Raw genomic sequence first — 22,783 nt, forward strand, 5'->3', positions numbered from 1 at the left:
ACATCTTCAATGGCTACGTGATATGTCTTACTTAAATTTAGAAAAGATCCGCTGCTCAGTCTTAAATTCGAAACAATCTTTTTATGATATCTGGGGACCTTTCCTAAATTACTTTTCCAATTTATAAAGTTTAACAGTGCACAGACTTTAATGTATATTTTTATCTTCTCTTCTTAAGCGATTATGTTTTCTTTTCTAATTTATCCATTATCATCCATCAGCTTTTTTATTTGGTAGTTGGTAGGCGGTTGACTTTTTATATAAAACATTTCTTTTATGCTGTATGACCTATCTTTAAATTTTTGATTACAGAGTGGTATACCTTTATGTGTTATGCTATAACATTTTGATCAATTCGATCACAATATATGAATGCACACACAAGTTATGTTGAGATGTATCTATGTGTTGCACTCTACAAATCTTTTTTTCTTTTTCTGAATAAAACATATTGTAAAAAAAAAGTGTGTGATGGTACGATGCAGAGGGAGATTCACTCTGTGTCCCACCCTGGGAGTGTGTGATGGGACAGTGTGGAGGGACATTCAGTCTGTGTCTGAACCCGCGTGTGTGTGATGGGACGATGTGGGGGTAGCTTCACTCTGTGACTGAGCCGGGGGAGTGTCTGATGGACGGTGTGGAGGGAGCTTCATTCTGTGTCTGACCCCAGGAGTGTGTGCTGGTACAATGCAGAGAGAGATTCACTCTGTGTCTCACCCCGGGAGTGTGTGATGGGACGGTGTGGAGGGAGATTCACTCTGTGCCTCACCCCGGGAGTGTGTGATGGGACAGTATGGAGGGACATTCAGTCTGTGTGTGACCCCGGGAGTGTCTGATGGGACAGTGTGGAGGGACATTCACTCTGTGTCTGTCCCCGGGAATGTCTGATGGGTCAGGCCATCTTGGCCCTTCTCGTCCGTGCTAAACGCTCTCTCTCTACCATGTCTCACTGACCTGCACTCACCCCATAACCATCCATTCCTTTCCTGTCCATATACCTATCCAATTTATTTTTTAATGACAAAATCAAACCTGACTCTGCCACTTCTACTGGAAGCTCGTTCCACACAGCTACCACTCTCTGAGTAAAGAAGTTCTCCCTCATGTTACCCCTATACTTTTGCCCCCTAACTCTTAACTCATGTCCTCTTGTTTGAATCTCCCCTACTTTCAATGGAAAAAGCCTATCTATGTCAACTTTATCTATCCCCCTCATAATTTTAAATACCTCTATTAGGCCCCCTCCCCCTCAACCTTCTACGCTCCGAAGAATAAAGACCTAACTTGTTCATTAGGTGCTGAAACCCAGGTAACATTCTAGTTAATCTTCTCTGTACCCTCTCTCTATTTTAGTGACATCTTTCCTATAATTCGGTGACCAGAACTGTACACACTACTCCAAATTCGGCCTGACCAATGCCTTTTACAATTGTAACATTACATCCCAACTCCTCTACTCAATGTTCTGATTTACAAAAGCTTTCTTCACCACCCTATCCACATGAGATACCACCTTCAGGGAACTATGCACCATTATTCCTCGATCACTCTGTTCTACTGCATTCCTCAATGCCCTATCATTTACCATGTATTATTTCAGTTCATCGGGTGCTGGGGGCAGCAATAACCCCAGGTCACTGTTTCTCCTCTAATGAGACCAAAGTCTGACACCAAGGCAGGAAGTTACAGCGGTTTATTGATATCATCATGACAAATGTAAATCGACTCACTCACAGTTACACACAATTAACTGACCGGCGACAACGAGTGACCGGTTGAATAATCAGTCCCGTTTCTCACCGTCACACTGCATCGGGGAACCGATGATTATAAAATCACACTTCAGTCCACAGTGGCCGGGATCGCTGCAGATCCAGGGTCACTGCCAAGGGATTTGTCCATTTAACATCACTATATATCGGCCAGACTGCCGAATGCACCGTCCTCAGCAAAGGGAGCAAAAGGATTCTCTCCCGGGATAATCCCACTCCGAGACACCGGTGTCCCAGACTGAGCCCCCGACCCCGGGCTCTTCCTGTCTGGGTAAATTCCCGGGGTGTCACGTGGGAGTCCCGAACACGCACATCCGGCGGAAGCTGCCCCGCTGGACAACAGGCGGAAACACGTCACTGCGGGACCGCTCCGAGCGACACACAGCGCGAGACCCGAGCCGGTTCCGTTAAAACCGTTGGGAATCAGCTCCGGCGCGCGGCCATTAAAGGTAAGGGTGGGAGTTAAAGGGGATGGCGGGGAATCGGCCAAAATGTCCCCATCCCGCGGGCGGGGATGTTCACACATTCAGATGTTGACAGGATCCAATCCCAGTGTGGGTCTGACTCCCCACACAAATCTCAGTTCCTTCCTCCCGGTCACACTGAACCGATTCCCGCCCAGCCTGAAACAGATGGGAGAATAAAGATGAAATAAACAGATTACACAACAGTGACAGTAACAGGGGACCGGGGTTAATGTTTCAACAACACTCACAGACAAATATCACGAGAAAACCCGCGGTTCCGCTGATAATTTATCACATTGAACATTAACACAAACACTCACTCGATCCACTCCAGACTCGGGAGGGTCGGTATGAGGCGGCGGAGAGCGGGGACAGATCCGTCTGTCAGTGAGTTTGATCCCAGGTTCAGCACCGTCAGCGATGGGTTTGTACTGAGAGCGGAGACGAGATCCTCGGCACCAGAATCCCTGAGACCGACATTGTACAGACTGGAGATGAGAGAGAGTGAGGGTGAAGGGCACAGAGAGACAGGAGACGGTACAAATCCCCAGTGTTTATCAGTAACACAATTACTGATCACATTAATGTTCAGTGTCAGACACCCAGTGACTGTAAACACAATCTCCGACATTCTGGTACTTACTCCAGTTTCTGTATTTTACTCTTCGGGTTCCTCAGAGCCGCAGACACCAGTTTCACTCCTGAATCTCCCAGTTGGTTCCACCCAAGTCTAAACACAGACAAATTGATGAACAAAGTGATTCAAACCGTGGGTCTCGGGGAATTTCTCTCACTCGGATATTTCAGGAAACATTAAACCCTTCTGTATATCACTGATCGGAGTTCCCATTCCTGTCAATGTCCCTCACTGCCCAGCTCGAGGGTATTCACCGAATGTCAGTAATTTCGTCTGTCGGTGTGTCCCTGTAAACTCCACATATTCTGTCTCATTCCCTGATGGAGAGAAAAGTGTTCCTGACGGAAATGCAGAAATATCAATGGGACATAGTGGAATAGACCCACCCGAGCTAAAGGGATGGGGAAGAGAGATACCACAGGAGGAAGGGGGGAGGGGAAGGGAAATCCACCAGGAAGAAAGGGGATGGGGAAGATAAATCCCACAGGAGGAAGGAGCATGGGGAAGAGAGATCCGATAGGAAGAGGAGGGACGGGGAAGTGAGATCATACAGGAGGATGGGGGATGAGTATGAGAAATACCTCAGGAGGAATGGAGATGGGGAATAGAGATCCCACAGAAGTAAGGAGGTTGGGGAAGATATATCCCTAGGAAGAAAGAGGGCGGGGTGGAGATATCCCACAGTTGGAAGGAGAATGGGGAAGAGAGATACGACAGGAGGATGTGGGATGGGGAAGAGAGATACATCAGGATGAATTGTGGAGGAAAAAGACAGATCCCACAGCAAGAGGGGGCATTATGACTACCCACAGGAGGAAGTCGGATGGACCAGCGATCCCAAAGGAGGAAGAGGTACGGGGAAGAGAGATCCCACAGGAGGATGGGGGATGGGGAAAAGGGATCCCACAGAAGGAAGGGGGATGGGGAAGAGTAGGAGAGATCCCACAGGAAGTGGGGGATGGGAACAGAGGCCCCACAGGAGGAAGGTGGATAGGGAAGAGAGATGGAACAGGAGGAATGGGGATGGGAAGAGAGATCCCACCGGAGGAAGGGTGTTGGGGAAGAGACATCCCACAGGTGGAAGGTGATGGTGAACAGAGATCCGACAGGAGGAAGGGGAATGGGGCATAGAGATCCCATAGGATGGTGGGGCATGGGGAAGACAGATCCCAGAGCAGGAAAGTGGATGGGGAAGAGAAATCTCACAGAAGGAATGGGAATGGGGAATAGAGATCCTATAGGATGATGGGGCATGGGGAACAGAGATGAGACAGTAGGAAGTGGGTGGGGAAGTGAGATCATACAGGAGGATGAGGGATGAGTAGGAGCGATCCCATAGGAGGAAGGGGGATGGGGAAAATAGATGCCACGGGAGGAAGTGGGATGGGGAAGTGTGATCCCACCTGATGTAAGGGATTGGGAAGAGAGATGCTACAGGAGGAAGGGAAATTGGGAAGTGAGATCCCACAGGTGGATTGATACCCGTGTCACGTGCTAGTGAGGCTAGAAATAGGAAGATAATGCAGCTAAATACGTGGCTGAGGGGATGGTGCATGAGGGTGGGGTTCATGTTTCTGGACAATTGGGCTTTCTTCCAGGGGAGGTGGGACCAGTTCGAATTGGGCAGTTTGCATCTGAACTGGAGGGGAATTAACCTACTTGCCGGTAGGTTAGCAAGTTCTGCTCCGGGGGTTTTAAACAAGGTTGCAGGGGGAGGGGGCAGAGTGTTAGAGCAGATAGTGATGTAGAGGAGGATAAGGGTCATGCGAGGACTGCTTGTATAGACAGATATCAATGGTTTGTACGTGATAGAAATGTTCTCAGGTGCATCTATTTCATTGCAAGGAGTATTGTAGGTAAGGCAGATGAGTTTAGGGCGTGGATTGGCACATGATGATTTCGACGTTATTGCTATTAGTAAGAGTTGTTTGCAGGAGGGGCAGGACTGGCAGCTTCATGTTCCGAGGTTCCGTTGTTTCAGACGTGATAGGGGGAGGGATGAAAGGGGGAGGATTGGCATTACCAGTGAGGGTGAATATCACAGCTGTGCGTAGACGGGACACCCGGAGGGTTCTTCTACAGAGGCCATATGGGTAGAGCTGAGGAACGGGAAAGGTGTGCCCACACGAATAGGGTTGTATTATAGACCGCCCAATAGTCAGAGAGAATTGAAGGAGCAAATCTGTAGAGAGTTAGCACACCAATGTAAGAAACAGAAAGTTGTAATCGTAGGGGATTTTAACTTTCCACATATTGACCGGGACGCCCACTCTGAGAAAGGGTTAGATGGCGTGGGGTTTGTCAAATGTGTTCAGGAAAGTTTTCTGAATCAATATATTGAGGTACCAACGAGAGAGGGTGCAGTACCTGATCTCCTATTAGGGAACCAGACAGGTCAGGTGACAGAAGTATGTGTAAACAAACATTTTGGGTCCAGTGAACATAATGTCATTAGTTTCAAGATAATTATGGATAAGGATAGGACTGGTCCACCATTTAAGGTTCTGAATTGGAGAAGGGCCAATGTTGTGGAAATGAGAGAGGATCTGGGAAGAGTGGATTGGGATAAGTTGTTTTCTGGCAAGGATGTGTTCAGTAAGTGGAACGCCTTCAAGGGTGAAATTTTGAGAGTGCAGAGTTTGCATGTTCCTGCCAGGATTAAAGGCAAAGTTAACAGGCATAGGGAACCTTGGTTTACAAGGGATATTGGCGATCTGGTTAAGTAGGTGTTTAGCAGGTATAGGCAACAAGGAACAAATGAGGTACTTGAAGAGTATAGAAAATGTAAGGGAATACTAAAGAAGGAAATCAGGAAGGCAAAAAGAAGGCATGAGGTAGCTTTGGCAGATAATGAGAAGGTAAACCCGAAGGGTTTCTACAAGTATATTGAGAGTAAAAGGATAGTAAAGGACAAAATTGGTCCCCTAGAAGATCAGAGTGATCGTCTATGTGTGGAGCCTCACGAGATTGGGGAGATCATAAACAGTTCTTTTGCGTCAGTGTTTACTCAGGAAACTGGCATAGCGGATATGGAATTAAGGCAAACAAACAGTAGTGTCATGGAACATATAGAGATTAAAGAGGAGGGGTTGCTTGCTGCCTTACAGTGAATAAAGGTAGATAAATCCCCCGGGCCTGACATGATATTTCCTCGGACCTTGAGAGAGACTAGTGTAGAAATTGCGCAGGCCCTGGCAGAAATATTTAAAATGTCCTCAGCCACGGGTGCGGTGCCGGAGGATTGGAGGGTAGCTCATGTTGTTCCGTTGTTTGAAAAAGGCTCCAAAAGTACACCAGGTAATTACAGGCCAGTAAGCCTGACATCAGTAGTCGGTAAATTATCAGAAGGTGTAATGAGAGATCGGATATGCAAGGATTTGGACAGCCAAGGGCTGATAAAAGATAGTCAACATGGCTTTGTATGTGGTAGATCATGTTTAATGAATCTTGTAGTGTTTTTCGAGGAGGTTACCAAGAATGCATATGAAGGAAAGGCTGTGGATGGTGTCTACATGGACTTTTGTAAGGCCTTTGACAAGGTCCCACGTAATAAGTTAGTTCTAAAGGTCCAGACACTAGGGATCCATGGAGAGGTTGTAAACTGGATTCGAATTGGCTGTGTGGGAGAAGACAGCGAGTGGTAGTGGACGATTGCTTCTCAGACTGGAGGCCTGTGACTAGTGGTGTGTCTCAGGGATCTGTGCTGGGACCATTGTTGTTTGTTGTCTATATCAATGATCTTGATGATAATGTGTTAAATTGGATCAGCAGGTGTGTGGATGACACTAAGATGGAGGTGTTGTGGACAGCGAGGAAAGCTTCCAAAGCTTGCAGAGGGATCTGGACCAACTGGAAGAATGGGCCAGAAAATGGCAGATGGAATTTAATGCAGACAAGTGTGAGGCGTTCCATTTTGGAAGAATAAATCAAGGTACGACATACCCAATAAACGGTAGGGCACTGAAAGTGCGGAGGAACAGAGGGGGTCTGGGGGTTCAGATACATAAGTCCCTGAATGTAGCATTACAGGTAGACAGGGTTGTAAAGAAGGCTTTTGGCATCCTGGCATTCATGAATCTAAGTACTGAGTCTAGGAGTTGGACTATTATGGTGAGGTTGTATAAGGAATTGGTGAGGTCAAATTTGGAGTATTTTGTGCAGTTCTGATCACCTAACTATAGGAAGGATATCAGTAAGTTTGGAAAACTGCAGAGAAGATTTACTAGGATGTTGCTGGGTCTTCAGGAGTTGAGTTACAAGGAAAGATTGAACAGGTTAGGACTTTATTCCTTGGAGCGTAGAAGAATGAGGGGAGATTTGATAGAGGTTTACAAAATTATGAGGGCATAAACAGGGTAAATGCGAATAGGCTCTTTCCACATAGATTAGGAGAGATAAATATGAGAAGACATGGCTTCAGCGTGAAAGGGGAAAGGTTTGGGGGGAGAATTAGGAGGAACTTCTTCACTCAGAGGGTGGTGAGAGTGTGGAACGAGCTGCCATCTGATGTGGAAAATGTGGACTCACTCTTAAGCTTCAAGATTAAATTGGATAGATACATGGATGGGAGAGGACTGGAGGGTTATGGACTGGGAGCAGGTCAATGGAACTAGCGGAATAAGGTTTTGGTACAGACTGGAAGGACCGAATGGCTTGTTTTCTGTGCTGTAGTGTTCTATGATTTTATGATTCTATGGGGAGAAGAGTTCCCACAGACGAAAGGGGGATGGGGATGGGGAAAAGAGATCCCACAGGAGGAAGGGGGATGGGGAAGAGAGATCCCACTGGAGGATGGGGAATGGGGAAGAGAGATCACAAAGGAGGAAGGTGGATGGGGAAGAGAGAACCCACAGGAGGAAGGGATCCCACAGGAAGAAGGGGATGGGAATGGGAGATCCCACAGGCGGCATGGAGTGTGGAAGAGAGATCCCACAGCAGGATGAGGCATGGGGAAGATAAATCCCACAGGAGGAAGTGGGATGGGTTTGAGAGATCGGCCAGGAGGAGGAGGTATGTGGAAGAGAGTTCCCACAGAAGGATGTGGGATTGAGAAGAGAGATCTCCCACGAGGAAGGGGGTTGGGGAAGAGAAATTCCACAGGACAATGGGGCATGCCAAAGAGAGATCCGACATGAGGAAGTCGATGGGGGAGAGAGATCCCACAGGAGGAAAGGGTATGGGGAAGTAAGTTCCAACAGCAGGAAGGTATGGGGAAGAGAAATCCTTAGAAGGAAGGGGGATGGGAAAGAGAGATCTCACAGGAAGGGTGTGTATGTGGAAAAGATATCCCACAGGAGTATGGGGAAAGAGTAATAGAGAGCCCACAGGAGTAATGGGGATGGGGGCAAGATTGGGATGAGAGGTCCCACGGGAGGATTCCAGGGGTAAACGATAATCCTACAAGACGAGAGGATGCAGAAATTTTTTGTACGTGTGTGTTGGGTCTGAACAGAGCCCCAGAGGAGATGCGCCCTCGCTCTTTGCGTATCTGGAAGTGAGCAAAGTCACACACGGGGAATGGCAGTGGTGGACAATCTCACAATGGTATTTCTTTCCTTCTCACTGGGACAGTCTGCTGACGGTCTCTTGTCCCTCACCGGGAAGGGGATGTGAATCTCTGACCCACCTGCTGCAGTCAGTGTCGGTCTGGGTGTCAGTAACAGTGAGAAGGAACATTGTCAATGGACGTGTCACAGGCAGCGAGAAACACGTCCATTCCTGTGATTTACTACCATTAAACCAATGGTCGTTGTTCACTGATCTGATGAAATCTCCAACATCCCTTTACAAGGAACCACAGAACCCTCCCGTCCTTGGGGAATTACTGACCAATCCCCTGGGCATTTGTCACAATTCTTCACAATCTGATTTACTACAGTTTAACCAAAATTCCTTTACATTGAAACAAAACAATGAGACAGTTTCACAGTTCAGAGTGAGAGATAAATCAAGTTACCCCAACTCCTGGCACTTGTGAAGCCCGGGTCCCAGCCGCTGGATTCCTTCAAACTGAATGTGGCAGTTCCCCAGATTGAGGTGTTTTATTGTATCACAGAGTCCGATGACATGAGACAGGACCGCGCAGTCAACCGGGGTCAGTGTCATTCCACTGAATGAAAGTGTTTCCACAGATTCCAGTGCAGCCTGAGCCAGTCCACCATTCTGAGACTCAAACAGGTAGTGCAATGTGTTCAGGAGGCTCCTTTTACCAGCTTCACTCCATGTGTTTCCACTCTGGCGTTTAACCTCCCCCTTCACCCAGTCAATCACCTGGCAGGTTGCTTGATGAGGAAATGGACCCAGAAACTCCTCCAGGGCCCGAGCTGTCATTGGGGAGGAGAGACCAGCAACAAAACGGAGAAATACCTCAAATCGCCCATCAGTTGTGCTGTGGACTTCAGTGAGGAATTTCAGGAAATCCCCGGGATGTGGATTCAGGAATTGTGCGACTGCAGCTACAAACTCTTGGATGGTGAGGTGTGGGAATGTGTACACCACGCTCCGGGCAGAATCCTCTCTCTCTAAGAGCTCCATCAGTAACCCGGACAGGAACTGGGAAGGATGCAGATTGAACTTGATCAAATCTCCATCTGTAAACACAACCTTCTTCTCGGACACTCCTGTGAAGGCCATCTGACCAACCCTGAGTAACACATCACGGGGGTTCTCAATCTCACGGCCGTGGTTTTTCAGGATGTTGTAAATATAGTAGGAGTACAGTTGGGTAATGGTCTTGGGAACTCGCTGTGGGTCCCTGACTCTTTGTGTGAAGAACGGGCCTAGTGCCAGAGCGAGGATCCAGCAGTAGGAGGGGTTGTAGCTCATGGTGTACAGGATCTCGTTCTCCTTCACGTGTTGGAAAACAGCTGCCGCCACCGTCTGATCTTCAAAATACCTGATGAAATATTCCTTCCGTTCCTCACCAACAAATCCCAGGATTTCAGCCCGGACACTGATCTCAGCCTTTTCCAATGAATGTAACGCAGTGGGGCGGGTGGTCACCAGCACTGAACACCCTGGGAGCAGCTTGTGCTGGATTAAATTGTACACAATGTCAGACACCTTGCACTTGAATTCAGGATCTGTGCATGTGGAAGGAGGTTCTGTGTGTCCCCGACTGTCAGAAAAATCAATTTTGTCTTTGAATTCATCCAAACCATCAAATATAAACAGCAATCCCTCTGGGTTCTTCCAGACCTCTCTCAGGATATTCCCAAAGTAAGGATACTGATCCAGAATCAGTTCCTTCAGGTTTATTCTGCAGTTAATGGTGTTTAAATCCCGGAATTTGAAACTGAAGACAAACTGGAATTGTTGGTATATTTTCCCCGTGGCCCAGTCATAAACAATCTTTTGTACCATTGTGGTTTTCCCGATCCCTGCGACTCCGGCCACTGCTGCCGAACTCCCAGATTTGGATTTACTCCGGGAAAAGCTGCTCTGGAACAACTGATCAGTCTGGATTTTCTCCAGCTCTCCGCGGAGATATTTCTCTCTCCACTCCTCGTGGTGTCTGCCTCTTGCCAGCAGCTCATGTTCCACCAGTCTCCGATCTCGAACAGTAGAAATGACCGTGAGCTCAGCGTATCGATCAACCAGCTGGAAAACCTTCACCTTCTCCCTCATCAGGATCGTGTTCACTCTCAGTGTTTCAGTTTGTGCCCGCAGAGTTTCCTTGTGTTTCTGTTGAACATCTTCCATGGGAACAGACAGTGGGCAAGCTGTTAGATGCCTCAACTCAGAACTCAGTATTTAAGCACACAAGAGTTAGCTCACAGCTATTGCATTAATTGGATTCAACAAAGGATGTTCGTACAGTAAAGTAAATTCGATTAACAGACCGCTGACTGGACAGAGAGGCCTGGTCCAGATAAACACCAGGTCATCACATTTCCACATTAATTGTGCTGTGAAGCTGAGTATTTCCCTGGTAGTTTACTGACCCTCGACTTTCCCGTACCGGACAATCTCCCACTTCTGTCACAGCTGTCATTTTTTTCCTGAGGAAGAAACTTTTACTCCCCAGGGTTGATGTGGCGTATGGAGACAGTGAAGAGGGTGGTGGGCACTCTGTCAAAGGAACAGATAGGGGAGTCACAGCTCCCCCTCCCTTCCGACCGTCACTGATTTAAAATACAAAGAAGTAACTTTGCGCATCAGCACGTGCACTGTGGGTGGCTGGTTTGTGCGTGTGGGATCTCAAAGTGTGTTCGAATGCTGTCATGGGTGTGTGGGGTCTCACTCTGTGACTGGAACCTGTCAGGGGTGTGTGGGGTCTCACTCTGTGACTGGACCCTGCCACGGGTGTCTCAGTTCTCACATCCTGACAGGTCCCTCTTAGGGGTATGTGGGGTTTCACAGTGTGTCAGTACTCTGTCAGGGGTGTCTGGGGATCACAGTGTGTCAGGATCTTAACAGGGGTGTGCGGGGTCTCACAGTGTGTGGGGACCCTGTCAGGTGCGTATAACCACATAACAATTACAGCACGGAAACATGCCATATCGGCCCTTCTAGTCCGTGCTGAACGCTTACTCTCCCCTAGTCCCACAGACCTGCACTCAGCCCATAACCCTCCATTCCTTTCCTGTCCATATACCAATCCAATTTTACTTTAAATGAAAATACCGAACCTGCCTCTACCACTTCTACCGGAAGCTCATTCCACACAGCTACCACTCTCTGAGTAAAGAAATACCCCCTCGTGTTACCCTTAAACGTTTGCCCCCTTACTCTCAAATCATGTCCTCTTGCATGAATCTCCCCTACTCTCAATGGAAAAAGCCTATCCACGTCAACCCGATCTATCTCCCTCATTATTTTAAATACCACTATCAAGTCCCCCCTCAACCTTCTACGCTCCAAAGAATAAAGACCTAACTTGTTCAACCTTTCCCTGTAACTTAGGTGCTGAAACCCAGGTAACATTCTAGGAAATCTCCTTTGTACTCTCTCTATTTTGTTGACGTCTTTCCTATAATTCAGTCACCAGAACTGTACACAATACTCCAAATTTGGCCTTACCGATGCCTTGTACAATTTTTACATTACATCCCAACTCCTATATTCAATGCTCTGATTTATAAAGGCCAGCATACCAAAAGCTTTCTTCACCACCCTATCTACATGAGATTCCACCTCCAGGGAACTATGCACAATTATTCCTGGATCACTCTGTTCTACTGAATTCCTCAATGCCCTATCATTTACCATGTGTGTCCTATTTGGATTATTCCTACCAAAGTGTAGCACCTCACACTTATCAGCGTTAAACCCGATCTGCCATCGTTCAGCCTACTCTTCTAACTGGCCTAAATCTCTCTGCAAGCTTTGAAAACCTACTTCATTATCCATAATGCCACCTACTTTAGTATCATCTGCATACTTACTAATCCAATTTACTACGACATCATCCAGATCATTAATGTATATGAAAATCAACATTGGACCCAATACAGATCCCTGAGGCACACCACTATTCACCGGCCTCCAACCTGACAAACAGTTATCCACCACTACTCTCTGGCGTCTCCCATCTGGCCACTGTTGAATCCATTTTACTACTTCAATATCAAGACGTAATGATTGAACCTTCCTAACTAACCTTCCGTGCGGAAGCTTGTCAAAGGCCTTACTGAAGTCCATATAGACAAGGTCCACTGCTTTACCCTCGTCAACTTTCCACGTAACCCCTTCAAAAAATACAGTAAGATTTGTTAAACATGACCTTCCACGCACAGATACATGCTGACTATTCCTAATCAGACCCTGTCTATCCAGATAATTATATATACCATCTCAAGAATATGTTACATTAATATACCCACAACTGACGTCAAACTGACAGGCCTATAATTGCTAGGTTTTCTCTTAGAACCCTTTTTAAACAACGGAACCACATGAGCAATACGCCAATCCTCCGGTACCATCCCCGTTTCTAATGACATTGGGAATTTTTCAGCCAGAGCCCCTGCTATTTCTGCACCAACATCCCTTAAGGTCCTAGGTGATATCCTGTCAAGATCCGGAGATTTATCCTCTTTTATATTCCTTAAAAGTGGCAGTACTTCCTCCTCTTTAATCGTTATTTTTTTCCATAACTTCCCTTGTTGTTTCCCCTACATTACACAATTAAATATCCCTCTCCTTAGTGAACACCGAAGAAAATAAATAGTTCAAAATCTCCCCCATCTCTTTTGGCTCCATACATAGCTGTCCACTCCGATTCTCACAGGGACCAATTTTATCCCTCACTATCCTTTTGCTATTAATATAACTGTAGAAACCCTTCGGATTTATTTTCACCTTACTTGCCAAAGCAACCTCGTATCTTCTTTTAGCTTTTCTAATCTATTTCTTATGATTTTTATTACATTCTTTATATTCCTCGAGCGCCTCATTTACTCCATGCAGCCTATATTTATTGTAGATCTCTCTCTTTTTTCTAACCAAGTTTCCAATGTCCCTTTGAAAACCATGGCTCTCTCAAACTTTTAACCTTCCCTTTCAACTTAACAGGAACATAAAAATTCTGTACCCTCAAAATTTCACGTTAAATGACCTCCATTTCTCTATTACATCCTTTCCATAAAACAAATTGTCCCAATCCACTCCTTCTAAACCCTTTTGCATCTCCTCAAAGTTAGCCTTTATCCAATCAAAAATTTCAACCCTGGGTCCAGTCCTATCCTTCTCCATATTAATATTGAAACTAATGGTATTGTGATCAGTGGACCCAAAGTGCTCCCCACACATAAATCCGTCACCTGACCTATCTCTGACTTATCTCAGGTGTAGGATCTTACAGTGTGTGAGGAACCTGCCCGGGTTTTGTAGGGTCTCACTGTTTTGTCAGAGTCCTGTGTGTGGGTTCTCACAGTCTGTCAGGACCCTGTCAGGTGTGTGTGGGGTCTCACAGTGTGTGAGGACCCCGTCAGCCATGTGTGTGGGGTCTCACGGTGTGTCTGGACCCTGTCAGGGGTGTGTGGGTTCCCGCAGTGTGTCAGCGCCCTGTCAGGGGTGTGTGGGGTCTCACTGTGTGTCAGGACCCTGTCAGAGGTGTGTGGGGTCTCATAGTGTGTCAGGACCCAGTCAGTTGTGTATGAGGGCTCACAGTGTGTCAGGACCCTGTCAGGGGTGTGTGGGGTCTCACAGTGTGTCAACGCCCTAACAGGGGTGTGTGGGGTCTCACAGTTTGTCAACAGTCTAACAGGGGTGTGTTGGTTTTCACTGTGCGTTGGACCCTGTCGGGGTTGTGTGGGATCTGACAGTGTATCAACATCCTAACAGGGGTGTGTGGGGTCTCACAGTTTGTCAACACCCTAACAGGGGTGTGTGGGTTCTCACTGTGTATTGGACCCTGTCAGTGGTGTGTGGGGTTTCACAGTGTGTCAACACCCTAACAGGGGTGTGTGGGTTCTCACAGTGCGTTGGAATCTGTCAATGGTTTGTGGGGTGTCACAGCGTGTTAGGAACAGTCAGTGGTGTGTGGGTTTTCACAGTGGTAAGGAAGCTGTCAAGGGTATGTTAGATCTCTCAGTGAGTCGGGACCCTGTGCGGCGTGTGTGCTTTCATAGTGTGTTAGGACACTCCCAGGGGTGTTTGGGGTCGGAAACATGTCAGGAGTCTGTGTGGTCTCACAGTGTGTCAGGACATGTCGGGGCATGTGGGGTCTCACAGTGTGTGAGGTCCCTGTCAGGGGTGAGTGGGGTCTCACAGTGTGTCAGGACCCTGCCTGGGGTGTGTGGTGTCTCCCATTGTGTCCGGACCCTGTCAGGGTTGTCTGGTGTTCACAGTGTGTCAAGACCCTCTTAGTAGTGTGTGGGGTCTCACAGTTTGTCAGGACCCTGTCAGGGCTGTGTAGGGTCTCACAGTGTGTCAGGTCCAGTCAGATGTGTCCGGGGTCTCACAGTGTGTCAGGACCCTGTCAGGGCTGTGTGGGGTCACACAAGGTTTCATGACCCTGCCAGGTATGTGTGGGATCGCACAGTGTTTCCGGACTGTGTTAGGGTTGTGTGGTATTCACAATGCGTGGGGACCCTGTCACGGATGTGTGGGGTCTCATAGTGTGTCGGGACCCTGCCAGGGTTGAGTGGGGTCTCACAGTGTGTGTAGTCCCGGCCAGGGGTGAATCGGGTCTTGCAAGGTATCAGGAGCCTTTCAGGGGTGTCTGGGATCTCACAGTGTGACAGGAACCTGTCGTGGTTGTGTGTGTTCTACCGGTGTGTACAGTCCCTAACAGGTTTGTGTGAGATCTCACATTGTGGCAAGACCATAACAGTGGTGTGTAGGGTCTCACAGTGTGTCAGTGCCCTGTCAGGGTTGTGTTGCGTCACACAGTGTGTCAGGACCCTGCCAGGGGTGTCTGGGGTCTCACAATGTGTCAGGACCCTGCCAGAGGTGAGTGGGGTATCACAGTGTGTCAGGACACTGCCAGGGTTGAGTGGGGTCTCACAGTGTGCAGGCCCAGCCAGAGGAGGTACCAGGACCCAGTAAGGGGTGTGTGTGGTCTCACAGTGTGTCACGAACATGTCGGGAGTGTGTATGGTCTCCCGGTGCGTCAGTTCCCTAAAAGGGTTGTGTTGGATCGCACATTGGGTCAAGACACTAACAGGGGTGTGTGAGTTCTCACAGCGTGTCAGTACCCTGTCAGGTTTGTGTGGGATTCAGAGTGCGTCAAGACCCTCGTAGCGATGTGTGGGTTCTCGCAGTATGTCAGGACCATGCCAGGAGTGTGTGGGGTCTTACAGTGTGTCAGGACCGTCAGAAGTGCGTGGCGTCTCAGAGTGTATCAGGACCCTGCGAGGGGTTTTAGGGTCGCACACTGTTTTTAGGACTATAAAAGTGCTGTGTGGGGTTTCACAGTATAAGTTCGCTAACAGGGATGTGTGTGGGGTATCACAGTGTGTCTGGAGTCTGTCAGGGTTGTGTGTGGATACACTGTGTGTCAGGACCTGTCAGAGGTGTGTGGGATCTTACAGTGTGTCACGACCCTGTCAAGAGTGAGTTGGGTCTCACAGTGTGAGTGGACACTTCCAGTGGTGAATGGGGTCTCGCAAGGTTTCAGGACTCTGTCAGGGGTGTGTGGGTTCTCACAGTGTTTCCTACCCAGCCAGGTGAGTGCGGGGTCTATTAGCGTGGCAGTACCCTGTCAGGTGTGTGTGGGGTCTGACAGTGTGTCAAGACCCTGCTGGGGAGTGTGGGGTCTGACAGTGTGCCGAGACTCTGACAGAGGTGTCTCACACTGTGCGAGAACCCTGCCAATTGTGTGTGGGGTCTCACAGTGTGTTAGGACCCTGTCAAGGCTGTGTGGAGTCTGACAATGTGTCAGGACTCTGTCAGGGTTGTGTGGGGTTTCAGGTGTGCCTGGGGTCTCAGAGTGTGTGGGGATCCTGCCAGGGGTGTGTTGGGTCTCACTGCTCTGTTAAATATGCAGTTGTATAATCCAACTCAGTCTGCGATGATGAAACCTTACAATCTTTTGAGCCCATGGGCTGCCCCGGGCTCCATTTTCACCGACACAATGTGCTTACGGATGTAGTGAGTTTCTTATCCAGACGGTCACAAGTTAGACAATAGACAATAGGTGCAGGAGTTGGCTATTCGGCCTCTTGGGCCAGCACCTCCATTCAATATGATCATGGCTGATCATCCACATTCAGGCAGATAGGCAGACATACTTTATTGACCCTGAGGGAAATTGGGTTTCGTTACAGTCGCACCTACCAAGAATAGTGAAGAAATATAGCAATATAAAACCATAAATAATTAAATAATAATAAGTAAGTTATGCCAAGTGGAAGTAAGTCCAGGACTAGCCTATTGGCTCAGGGTGTCTGACACTCCGAGGGAGGATTTGTAAAGTTTGATGGCCACAGGGAGGAATGACTTCCTATGATGTTCAGTGTTACATCTCGGTGGAATGAGTCGCTGGCTGAATGTACTCCTGTGCCTAACCAATACTTTATGGAGTGGATTGGAGACATTGTCCAAGATGGCATGCAACTTGGACAGCATCATCTTTTCAGACACCACCGTCAGAGAGTCCAGTTCCACCCCCACAACATTACTGGCCTTACGAAAGTGTTTGTTGATTCTGTTGGTGTCTGCTACCCTCAGCCTGCTGCCCCAGCACACAACAGCAAACATGATAGCCCTAGCCACCACAGCCTCGTAGAACATCCTCTGCATCGTCCAGCAGATGTTAAAGAACCTCAGTCTGCTCAGGAAATAGAGACGGCTCTGACCCTTCTTGTAGACAGCATCAGTGTTCTTTGACCAGTCCAGTTCATTGTCCATTCGTGTCCCCAGGTATTTGTAATCCTCCACAATGTTCACACTGACCCCTTGGATGGAAACAGGGGTCACTGATGCCTCAAGCATCCTCAGGTCCACCACCAGCTCCTTAGTCTTTTTCACATTAAGCTGCAGATGTTTCTGCTCACACCATGTGACAAAATTTCCCCACCGTAGCCCTGCACTCCACCTCATCTCCTGTGCTGATGCATCCAACTATGGCAGTGTCATCAGAAAACTGTTATCAGAGTCATCAGTCCCCTGTTCCTGCCTTCTCCCCATATCCCTTGACTCCGCTATTTTTAAGAGTTCTATGTAACTCTTTCTTGTAAACATCCAGAGAATTGGCCACCACTGCCTTCTGAGGCAGAGCATTCCATAGATCCACAACTCTCTGGGTGAAAATGTTTTTTCTTGAACTCCATTCTAAATGGTCTACCCCTTATTTTTAAACTGTAGCATCTGGTTCTGGACTCCCCCAACATCGGGAACATGTTTCCCACCTTTAGCATGTCCAATTCCTTAATAATCTTAGGTGTTTCAATCAGATCCCCTGTCATCCTTCTAAATTCCAGTGTATACACGCCCAGTCGCTCTAATCATTCAACATATGACAGTCCCTCTATCTAGGGAATTAATCTCGTGAACCTATGCTGCACTCCCTCAACAGCAAGAAAGTCCTTTCTCAAATTTGGAGACCAAAACTGAACACAATTCTCCAGGTGTGGTCTCACCAGGGCCCTGTACAACTGCAGAAGGACATTTTTGCTCCTATACCCAACTCCCCTTGCTATAACGGCCAACATACCATTAGCTTTTTTTCACTGCCTGCTGTACCTGCATGCTTTCTTTCAGTAATTTAATAATATTGCAATTTCATAAATTGCAATATTATTTGTAGATATTTTCAGTCCATTCCACCTTTTTGCCGCAAGCTCACAACTCGCGGTTTCTCTGTCCTAATTCCCATCTCTCACCCTTCACAGTGTCCATCACACATCACATCAATTTCAGCTTCTGTGTACTGAGCTGAGGATTTTGTCTCCGATCTCACCCTCACTAATACTGTCTCCTGATGGAATTCCCAGGATTATTGAGTGGGAAATTGATCTGGATAACTTTAGCAGTGTTTGTACTAAGGCGTTGCAGATGTGAAGAGAGTGGGGTTCATATGCTGCTCTGGGATTAAACAGACTAGTTGTAGTGCTATCTGCTTTTCTCATTAAATGGCTGCTGTCATTGTTATTCTGTGACGAAAACTTCAATAGACTCCCAATTCTAAAAAATGATGACCTGTAGGAACTGAGGGTATTTAGAAAAGTGATTTAGGATGAGGGCTGTACCGGGAGTTGACATTTCCCATATTTTCGTTCCTCAGATGACCCTTTTCTCCATTCTGACCCCGGTGCTGGGATCTGTAGTTGCGGGACCCAGAGAGGAGTGATCCCTTTCCGCAAACTCACCTGCTCTCTGAGTTGTTCCTTATAATGTCCTGTGAAAAGTCTCCCTCCAGCAAACATTTTTCTATGTGTCTCACTGTGCGCTGTGTCACGGTGGAACATTTACCTGATCAAGTCCCCGAGGCTCAACAACGACATGGCCCTACATAATATCAAACTTACCTCTCAGTTCCCTGGGAATCGCCGGTACGGGTCGACGGACCGGAACACAACCTGTTCGGAATTATACAATTTGAGAAATTGAAATGTGTCAAATTATAATTATGTAATGCTTGATTCCAAAATTAATTTAGTATTTGATATTATCTCACCATGCTTCTCAATTTCCTTTAGTATTTTGTCCAACTTTGGGTCATCAATCCGCATTTTCACAAAGGTTTCCCACATCACCCTCTGGGCGCGGGAGCCTTTCTCCATCACCAGGCTCAGGAGGAGTTTAGAACTGTCCGCCCGCTCTCCCTTATCAGCGAGATCAGAGATTTTCTGTGAAGAGTAACGGTGAACATATTGGGGACTGACAGATTCACACAGAGAATGAGAAGTAAATGATGTGCTCTGTAACGGGATCACACTGAGCAGTCACCCGGACGGGTGCTGATCCTGTCTGGACATGGACTGTACATTCTGAGTGCAGAGCACACAGAGGGACATTCACCGTGAACCTGGTCCACCAGTCAATGAGATCCTGGCTGGTCTGTGACCGCTTCATTGACGTGGCTCCAAATACATAAATAATTCCTCACCGGATTTGACGGTGTAAAACAGAAATCAGAAAATAACTATCACAGATGAGGAAAGAAGTCAGGAGAGTTTTTACAACAGAGTGAACAGTCTCGGAGAAGTTGCAGAAAAGATGATGTGATTCATCACCTCAGTCCGCCAGTGTCCAACATGACAGCGGATTACCGGCTGACACCTGATGCCTTTCCTTTGCCTTTTCCAGTGGAGGTTTATTCAGTGATTACACATTTCAACATGGCAGTATTCCCCGATCCACACTGTTTGCAAATACAGATTGTAACACAATCATCGCCACCCAGGACAGAACACACTCGAGCTCCTGTGGCACCCACAGTTGATGCCCCAGTTCTCACTGACATCCTGCCGTCACTCTGTACATTCTTCCACGACTGGAACTTGTCATATTTCCATTTAGTACTGTAAGCCCACACAACAGTTACTTGCTCAACTCACTCTGAACATAGAGCAGCCTCCCACCAGTCCGCGGGGTCTTTTCACCTCTTCCTCTCACTGGTTCAGATTCATATGTTCGAGATTGCATGTACAGGATTTATTTCCCAGTTGTTCTTGTATCTAACTTAATATCCGATGAGTCAGAGTTCCGACACCCATCAGTCCTGTGATGTGTGAAAATTCAAACCCATTCTCCCTCCCACTCACCCGATGTTCCTCTCCGCTGAACTGATTCTCGGCCGTTAACGCCAGGCTCACTCTGTGCACCCTTCCTTCCATCGCCTGCTCCAGCCTGTCCCGGTAGAAGTCCGTCAACTGCAGCAGCTGGAAATCACTCCAGCTTGCCAGGAGCTCGGTGATCGCTAAGCCCGGACCTGTGAAGGAAAATGGAGATAATTAAACAAAATACTGACCCCATATTGGGCAGCATCTTTCTCTCTGGAACCTAAAGATCACCTAACACAGTCCGAAATTGAAGACTTGGAATGACTCTGTTTATTGCTGAGAATACAGTAACGCTTCACCATCACTCTCCTGGTGCTGCCCATCACCACCGCTTTGCTCTGGGTTACTGTCTGCTTGCCAGGCCAACCCTTTCCTCGGCAAATCTCTGGAATATCTCACAAATTGCTGGAGGTCAGGTCGCATCTATGGAGGGGAATAAACAATCAACGTTTCTGGCCAAGGACCTTCATCGGACTCGAAACGAGGGGACAGAAATTCTAGATATTGCCACATTACTTTCTATTCCTTGTGGTCCTGATCCGAACCATTAACTGTTTGTTCCCCCCCATGGATGCTGCCTGATCTGCTGAATTCCGCTAGTACTTCGTGTGTCTTTTTGTTGCTCAAGACTTTCAGCATCTGCAGAATGTCTTGTGTGTGGAACACCTCTCTGCTTTAACGTGCATCTCAGTTTGTGACAGAAGCAACAAACAGACAGTAATTGCATTCCTTCCACGTGTGACGGTGCTTCTCCCACGCATGTCAATTCTCTCTTTCATCTCTCTGCTCAGTCCCCTCACAAATATTTTGAACATTGCCGATATTGAATTAAACTCAGACACAGAATCAAGGCAATATTTATAAATTCGCTGACATTTTTTCGTGACCTTTCCCGAAGTTGATGTCACTAGAACTCCTCCCCTGCCCGCCCGTTAAGGTGTGACCAGATTTTGCTGCTCAACAACAGGGTCAGTGTCGCTCGGAGGGCGTTGGTGGCGGACCCAAATGCAAGACAGAGACACTGTGGTACTAGGAAAAGGACTAGTTGTGTCAAGAAAACAAGGGAAGTGGGGAGGAAATTATGCTGGACATCGACACAGGCCCTGGAGGAGACCAGGATTCAGGGCCTGGGCTAGGACATGAACTAGAGGCACCGGACGCGGGCGTGGACTAGGAACAAGTGGCCTGGACTAGGAACACGGAACTCCGCAACGGAGCCTGGACAAGGACCCTGAATCTGGGTCTTGGTTGGAACTCGGAACCTGGGGTTTGACTTGGAACAGGAACACGGGTCGAGGCTAGGACCATACGTGGCTACAGGTCGTGGTTTGTCTACAGGACAGGACAAGACGCACGAACAGGATGAGAACACGAAGCCTTGACTAGGTCTTGGGAGACTGGAAACACAGAGCCTCGGTGTTGGGAGTATGGGAACACAGAGCCTTCACTCGGGCAGGATGCGGTACTCCTGGGCAGGATACAGCTTCAGAAGGAAGGGAAGGGAACAGTCCCACACTGAAACCAGGCGCTACTTATGTATCCAGCCCAAAATGAGAATCATGTGCCTCTATTGAGACACTCCAACAGAACACGTGAAAAACGGAAAACCTGGAATAAGGATTGATGGACCGGACCGTGATCCGGAATGCAGACTTCATGGAATAGACCACGACAGTCAGACATTAATTGAGGTGTAAAGGAGAACATTGTTTTGTTTATAAACTGAGGAAAGCACCTCCAAATATTTTGGAACCATCCATTGACACAGTTGGATCGAGCTGCGCCCATTCACCCACACTCACACAATACCCATTTCAGCTTTCTCCATGGATTGTACACCGTGCCGGGATCCTCCGACGTACCCTCGCTATATTGCCGGCAATTCCCTGTTATGAACCAGTCCTGTGTCTTGGACCGGGAGTGATGTGTCGACAAAATATCAAGGCAGGTTGAGCAGACAGCGCCCACCTATTTGCTCCTCCTACCACTGGTGGCGCTATGGTGAGTAATGGACAACTATTTCCGCAGTGTGGGTTGAAACATTTCCGCAGACCAATGGGACATCTATTCCTCTCATCACTGAATTATACAGCTTTCTCAGTCGCACCTGATTCTCACCGTCTCCTTTCAGTTTAACATCGCCTGGCATTGACACCAATGGCAATATATGGTTTGGCAGAACTGAAATATCTAATACCAGAGGGCATTTGGTTAAGGTGAGTTGTGTTAGATTCAAAGAACATGTGGGTAGTTTTTTCAAAGAGTGGTGGAATGTATTGCCTCAGTGGGAGATGAAGCAAATATGACGGGCGTGTTTAAGATGCTCCCAGATGTACAAAGTACACAAAAATGAAAGGCTCTGGTCAATAATTTAAAAGAGGATGTCATCATCTTTCCCTTCCCGCCTCCCCGGATACATAAAGAGTTAAATAGAGAATGGACATTGAACCACTGGATAATGAAGTTGCTGCGGTACTAATAGTGGATAAAGAAATACCGGATGAACTCAATGAATACTTTCCGTCAGGAATAGCAAACAAACTCAGTTAGTATTTTCCGTTGCTGTTCCAGCGGTGTGCCAGATAGTTCAGAGTGTAATGGGGCAGAAGTGATTGTAATTGCTATTACGGAGGAGAAGCTGAAATGCTTGAAGTGAGATAAGTTACCTGGTCTGGATGACACAGTATATCAGAAGTCTGCTTCGGGTGTGTGAGTATTCTCAATGTGTTTGGACCA

General features: G+C 47.5%; 1 protein-coding gene across 1 annotated transcript; it reads right to left on the reverse strand.

Moving 5' to 3' along the window:
• Positions 1 to 1,684: 1,684 nt before the first annotated feature.
• Positions 1,685 to 10,278, reverse strand: LOC140723568 (NLR family CARD domain-containing protein 3-like). The gene is made up of 4 exons (XM_073038140.1): positions 8,833 to 10,278; positions 2,883 to 2,969; positions 2,560 to 2,727; positions 1,685 to 2,395 (listed from the first exon to the last, which is right to left on the reverse strand). The coding sequence occupies exons 1-4, from the start codon at positions 10,236 to 10,238 to the stop codon at positions 2,299 to 2,301; spliced, it is 1,758 nt and encodes a 585-aa protein (XP_072894241.1). The 5' UTR covers positions 10,239 to 10,278; the 3' UTR covers positions 1,685 to 2,298.
• Positions 10,279 to 22,783: the final 12,505 nt, after the last annotated feature.

This window comes from Hemitrygon akajei, unplaced genomic scaffold (genome assembly GCF_048418815.1).
Source record: "Hemitrygon akajei unplaced genomic scaffold, sHemAka1.3 Scf000119, whole genome shotgun sequence".
Classification (NCBI taxonomy): domain Eukaryota; kingdom Metazoa; phylum Chordata; class Chondrichthyes; order Myliobatiformes; family Dasyatidae; genus Hemitrygon; species Hemitrygon akajei.